The 6860-nt window shown below is 39.5% G+C and overlaps 1 protein-coding gene across 1 annotated transcript in view; it reads left to right on the top strand.

Annotated features, from left to right (window-relative positions):
* rbm25a (RNA binding motif protein 25a) overlaps positions 1-6860 on the top strand; it is a gene marked incomplete at its 5' end in the record, with an annotated part of 37733 nt that overhangs the window by 23874 nt on the left and 6999 nt on the right. Inside the window, 6 exon segments of the mRNA XM_014029581.1 lie at positions 1776-2020; positions 5160-5271; positions 5349-5438; positions 5543-5616; positions 5699-5849; positions 5980-6463. Of these exon segments, the coding sequence (XP_013885035.1) occupies positions 1776-2020; positions 5160-5271; positions 5349-5438; positions 5543-5616; positions 5699-5849; positions 5980-6463 (1156 nt within the window).

Genomic DNA, 6860 nt, shown 5'->3' with positions numbered 1-6860 from the left:
GACTGGTCCAGGACTGGTCCAGGACTGGTCCAGGTGCACCTTCTTCTTAAGTGTGCTTTTTAGTAGGGCTGCACAATATTAGGAAATCCTGCGATGTGCAGTACCAGTGCTTAATTATGCAATGACAAAATGACTTGTGATAAATGAATAAATACATAAGTCTGTAGGCTTGTTGTCTTTTTGCTCTGGGTTCAGAACATTAAAAAATAATAATTTCAATTCCAGCATGATTTTTTAAATATTATTGTGATCCATCCAATTGGTCAAATACGTGACAAAACAAATAAATGCAAAAATTTGAGCCAAATATTTATTGCAGTTTGTACAGTTTTTTGCGAAATGCTTATTGCACAGGTTGTTATCTTATTGACAATAAATTTTCAATATGTTGTTCAGCTCTACTTTTTAGTGCACTACAGGGTAATTCACTTTATAACGTTGAGAATAAAACTGTGGTTAATTTCTGAATTGATACCTTTAACTTTGAGCATTATAGGTTATTTTTAAAGCTTCAACATTCAGAAGATAATCTTTTTAAACAACTTATTTTCACAATCATAAGGTCTACATCATATGGCTCTTAAACTGAGCTACTGAACATGAGTCATGATGCTCTTCTGGGGTTCATAAATGTTTGATCACAAGTGGTTTCTGGAAGCTCATTGGCTCCATATTTGCACACATTTCAAGCTCCAGTGTAGATAAATAACCCATTTGCATTTCACTTCCACAACTTCTGCTGATGCTTTGGACTCTGTAGAACTTGTGACTTGCTACAGTGTTGATGGACTCTAATGTCTCGTGTATGATATACTCGTCCAGTCAGTTAATCTGTGAACAGCAGATTCAATCCTGCTACAAATCCTCAGTTGGATTCAGGTCTGGACTTGGACTGGACCATTCTAGCACATAAATAGGTTTTGATTGACCAGTTTGCATTTATGTTCTGCTTTGTGTTGATCTGCCACAGAAGACCCCAGTAAAAGACTTTGATTTGTGTGGAAGTTATTTGACAAAATGTGGAAAAGTTTTAATGGGTGTGAACATTTTTCAGGGCAGATGTTCTCCCCCAGCAGGTACTTCAGTTTCCTCCCACAAACCAAAAACATTAGTTTAAKTGATAACTCTAAACTGTCCCTACGTGTGAGTGAGACTGGGATTGGTTGTGTGTCCCTGCGATGGACTGGAGACCTGTCCAGGATGTGTCCTGCCTCTTGCACAATGACTGCAAGTTGAACAGCTGAAATCTTTAATCAGACGTGAAATTCTGTCCCAAATCTCCAACAACTGGTCTCCTCAGGTCTAGACATTTACAGACTGTGGTAATGATGGGCAAAACCTTTCATCCTCTCTCTGGGGCAACAAATGTACAGTAAGTGAAGAAATTTTGGAACACAGTAATTTGTACATTTTGAAGTAACAGAATTATTTTTGTGTGGTTAATGCAGACAAAAATAAAGTTAAAACACCAGAGATGATGTTCTGGTGGATGGTTTTAACTTTCACTCCTCCTGCAACACTTTATTACTTTAGTTCTTCAGGTGTGTCAAGAATGGTTTTGGTTTCAAACAAGTGTGACCTGAAGTGGGCTGTTTTACATCAAAGCTTCTCTAATAGTGAACCACTCCTCCTGGTGGAACTACAAGCCCAGAAAGACTTCCTGACTTGAAGCGTCCATGAGTCCTGGTAGTATGAGAACCTGTCCTAATCAGGACATGCTGTAATAAGCAGCACTGAGTGACCATGTCCATGTTTCTCCTGTCGGACTCCTGCAGAAACTGGAAGAGGAGAAAGGCAAGAAGGAAAAGGAGCGACTGGAGCTGGAGAGAGAGAGGAGGGAGAGAGACAAAGAGCGGGAGCGAGAGAGGGAGCGCCGCGACCGTGAGAAGGAGAAGGAGAGGGAGCGAGAGAAAGAAAAGGAGCGGGACAGAGAACGTGAACGTGAGAGAGATCGAGAACGTGAGAGGACTAAGGAGCGGGAGAGGAGTCGAGACATCAGTGAAGCTCGCAGCAAGTCCAGGTCAGTCACACTGGGCTCTGACTCAGTACTGGGGCTTTGTTTGACACGTCACTGTGATGAAACTGCACTGCCTGGACAAAAACAAGTGGTCTATGATGTGGGGTGTCTGCAGGTGGTCAGGTCCAGGTTCAGATCAAAGAATGAGGTCAGCTGACTACCTGAATCTACTGAATGACCAGGTGATTCATCAATGATTGTTGCTTCCCTCATGGAACAGACTTGTTCCAACATAACAGCACCTGGATTCATCAGGCTCTTATTGTGAAAGAGTGGTTCAGGGAGCGAGACATCATTTTCACACATGGATTGGCTCCACAGAGTCCAGACCTGAACCCCACTGAGAATCTTTGAGATGTGGAGAAGGTCAGACTCTACCATCATCAATGCAACACTGGATGAAATAAATCTGGTGACGCTGTAGAAGCTGATCACACAATGCCACACAGAATGTGTGTAATCAAAGCTAAAGGTGGTCCAATGAAATATTAGAGGGTGTGACCTTTTTTTCTGGTGGCAACTTTATTTATTTTTTGGCCAGGTGTATTTATTTTTGCAATATACAACCATAAATCTTATAATAAAGACAGATTTATTGCCTAAGAAATTATTCAATCATTTTGGTAGAAAAGAAACAAATATAAAGGTTTAATTTTAAAGTTGATGTGTGGTATTAGCCCCTCAGCCTGGTGCACTCTGTGTGCTTTAATGATGTGAATTGTCTAGGTTCCCACAACACACTGCCCCTGTGTGTGGCAGMCCAATGATTTCTATTTTATTGGTTGGCTTTAAGATTTATTACAGTGCAAATGGAACCATGTTTTAGTCATATTTTTTTCTATATTCTTTTTAAGTTCATAAAAGAAAGAAATGTTTTATATTTTGTTTATTTGAATTCATTCTTTAACTTAAAATCTTAACAAAAACATTAGAGTATGGTGACAGTGAGTAGGGATAGATAAAAACCCATATGAGCAGAGTAAGGTGGCCCAGTGCTCTTCCCAAAAACAAACTGAGCTTTATTCAAACCTTCACATCTCTTAAATGAAGGAAACAAGGTAAGAAAAGCTCAGTGTTCTCAGCTTCTCACATCCATAAAATGTTCCCCAAGAATTATTTTTCTTTGACTTCTAAAGAGTGGCATCAGTAGTGCAAAGAGGCTCTAATTCAATGCTGCAGGCAGCACACAGACCATCCCCTTAGCAAAAACTAGTATACTTCAAGTTCATTTTAATAAGTATACTTGAGTATAAGTTTAAGAATATCAAGTATACTAGGCACCATGTACTTGTAGTATACGTGAAAGTATATTGATTTAATACTCATTCATACTAAATTGGGACATTTTTAGTTTATACTTTAAGTATACAGTTATAATGTTTATAAACTTACCAAAAAGAAGTATACTTTAAGTACTTGTCATGAAGTATACTAAATATATACAAGTATATGTCCCTAAGTGTACTTTTATTTACTATGTACAATGATATAAGTATACTAGCAGTTTACTAACAAGTATACATCTAGGACTAAGTTGGCCCACAACAAGTTTATGAGAGTATACTCAAAAGAATACTGAAAGTAATCTTCTATGTACACTTTTAGTTTAATCTTGAAATATACTACAAATAAACCAGTCTGTGTGAAAAGTGTACTGCTAAAGTTTATCTTGGCCAAAACATTGAACAGTATATAAACTAAGTTGTAGGGGTCACCTTGAGTGAAGAAACAAGATTTACTGCCTCGAAGCAGGCCTCGGACAGGCCTGACGAGAGGACAGGAACTCTGTCACAAACTGAACTCTGTTTAGGTCATGACAGGTCATTTCAACCCTAAGAGAATTTCTCAGTTCTCTTATTCTGATAATAGACAGAACAATCTTTTCTGTTCATGATTCATTTGTTGTTTAACTAAGAATGTTTATGCATTTATTAAATCATGATGACTGTCAAAAGAAAGTGGAATCACTTCTACTCTTTTATCGTGCCTAAAAGATTAATTAATGGTATAAAAAATCACAGAGAAAATCATTACCATGTTTTCATTGTGTTTTTATATAAATCACTGTTTATTTTACTGTGAACACAGTAATATAATTTTGAGTTTTTCTTGAGAAAATCTTTCATTTATCTGGACTAACAAATGGTTCAGACTGATTACTTAAACAGAAATKTTAATTAATCATCATAAATGTTTTGCAGTGATTTCTCTTAGATTCTACCAGAAGAAAAGTTGAAAAGAAATGTTATCATATTCTGTTGTGAACAACCACAGAATTTAACCTTGGCTGGCGCCTGGCTGGCAAGTCTTATCTTTCTTCTTTTCCTGACTCATCTTAAGCCTGAGGGCGGAACCAAAGTCGTCCGCTTCTATTACTAACACGGAYGCCTTTGAGTGAAGGAACACTTCTTCCTGGATGCCGAACTGGGAAGTAACGCTGAGTTTCTCTCCGGAGAAGCCAGCTTGGCCCGTTAGGTCTTGCCCATAAGCCAATTAGGGAGATCTAACGGCCGGGACAGCGGCACTCAATTTTTTTAGTTTTAGTACAAGCCAAGTATAGTTTAAGATAAACTTGGTTAAGTATATCTCAGATAAGTACATAAAAAGTAAATTGGAATTATACTCTTTTATTTTAAGTTTATGATTAGTATACTTAAAGGATACTTGCSTATACTACTTTTTGCTAAGGGTCATCGAGTCCATCACCATTTTGGGGCGATTGAGCAGGTTGTGCCCAGTTAGGACCAGTTCCTGTACMTGTCTACAGTCTGTCAGCTCCCTCTGAGTGTTGACATCTAATCCAAGCCTCAGTTCTTCACACTGTTGTTGAGGTACCTACAACATGAAAAGTTATAACGTAGCAGTGTTATAATTCAGCATTGTAAGAATCACATCTTAACACATACTTAGAAACCCAGAGGCTAACTCTGAGCTAATTCAGTATTTGAGCTGTTTAGCTCAGTAAACACAGTGAAGTGAAAACACTGAATTCTATATAAGCTGGCAAAACCAAACTGTAGTTCTTGAAAAAACTCTGTTTCTGCTAATGAGGCCAAAATAACAGACTGAACTAAAAGAAACAYGTTTTGATTTCTGTCTTTAAAAAGCATGAAATAGATGAATAACTTCCTGTCTTTTGCAGAGAGAGAACTCGAGAGGATAAAAAACGTGACCGTGATGAAGATGAGGAAGATGTGTACGAACGGCGAAGACTCGAAAGGAGATTGAGAGACAAAGAGGCTGCGTACCAAGAAGTATGTAGACGATTAATAAATGGTGAAAAGGTTTCAGGTCAATCAGTGTTTGTCTGTAAACGTGTTTTTGTTTTAAGCGTCTCAAAAACTGGGAGATCCGAGAGAAGAAGAAAGCTCGTGATTACAGCAAAGACACAGAGAGGGAGGAAGAGAGGCGGCGTGAAATGGTACATATGACACACTTAGAGTGAAACTTTTTAAATCTCCTATAAAATCAGGTCTAACCTGATAGAGGTACACAAACATATAAACTGTTTCTGTTTAAAACCAGATGAAAGAAGCAAAAAGACTGAAAGAATTCCTTGAAGATTATGACGACGACAGGGATGATCCAAAATACTACAGGTGATTGTCTGAAGCYAAACAGGAGCTGGGCTCTTCTGCTGTCATTGTTCTTTTTAAATGTTTTTATTGTTCTGAACCTCAGGGGGAGTGCTCTGCAGAAACGACTCCGCGACAGAGAAAAGGAGGTAGAAATGGATGAGCGAGACCGAAAGAGAGAGAAGGAGGAGCTGGAAGAGATCAGACAAAGACTTCTGGCTGAGGGTCACCCTGACCCAGATGCTGAGCTGCAGAGGGTGGGACCACCTGCATCTGTCTTTTAAAATGATTTACTGACAAACTTCTGGAAGTTTAGATTTAAAAAACCTTCTTTAACACAACAACGTCATGAAGTCACTTTTTTCTGTTGCATTTACATTTCTGTAGATTGAGGAGGAAGCGGAGCGAAAGCGACAGCTACTGCTGAGCCTGGAACCTGAGGAGGAGGTAAACAAGGAAAAAACTGTGAGGGATAAGGACCGGGACCGGAACCGAGACCGAGAACGAGACCGAGAACGAGACCGAGACAGTGATCGTGATCGAGAACGGAACAAGAGAGTGTCAGAGAGGCCTGTAGAACCAAAGCCCCGGGGACCCCAGCAGCATTCTGACGATGATGATGATGATGTTAATGAGGGGGAGGAAGATGACTATCACAATGGTGAGGACTCACAGGAAGCCAAGCCTCAACTCAAGCCCATAATGCGTCCCATCACTACTGCTCCGTCAGTTTCCTCTGCCAGTGGGAACGTGACTCCAAACACACCTGGTGTGGACTCTCCCTGTGGCATCATCATTCCAGGAGAGAACACTCCTGACCTGCAGCCTTTAGAGGAACACCGGCCCAAAATAGGCCTGAGTCTCAAACTGGGTGAGTGCACACAACCTGTGGGTGTGGGATACCTGCTGCTGCTGCTGACTTACAGCTGGATGCACACCCAGACCATGGCTCAGCAGGGGTGGGCCTCTTTACACTCTGCACGATCTGATCATTCTGATGGGATTACAACAGTGTTATGATTTATATAATACAAATTATTAATGTATCCTTATACATCCACACTACAGACAGTTTAATTAATCCGTCAACAGATTGTATTTGGCCAATATTGTACACTTTAAAAATAATCAGTATTTGACTTAGCATCTGCTAACCAGCTCACTGTAGCTCACAATTTAGTTTAGTTTTTAGTTTTTTAAAGAGAGGATGCTCTTCTATGCATTTTGCAAGTGAAAAAGTTCTAAGAGTTGCTATACATATATATATA

The sequence above is a fragment of the Austrofundulus limnaeus genome, unplaced genomic scaffold (genome assembly GCF_001266775.1).
Source record: "Austrofundulus limnaeus strain Quisiro unplaced genomic scaffold, Austrofundulus_limnaeus-1.0 Scaffold922, whole genome shotgun sequence".
NCBI lineage: Eukaryota > Metazoa > Chordata > Actinopteri > Cyprinodontiformes > Rivulidae > Austrofundulus > Austrofundulus limnaeus.
This window is presented reverse-complemented; position numbering and strand designations above follow the sequence as displayed.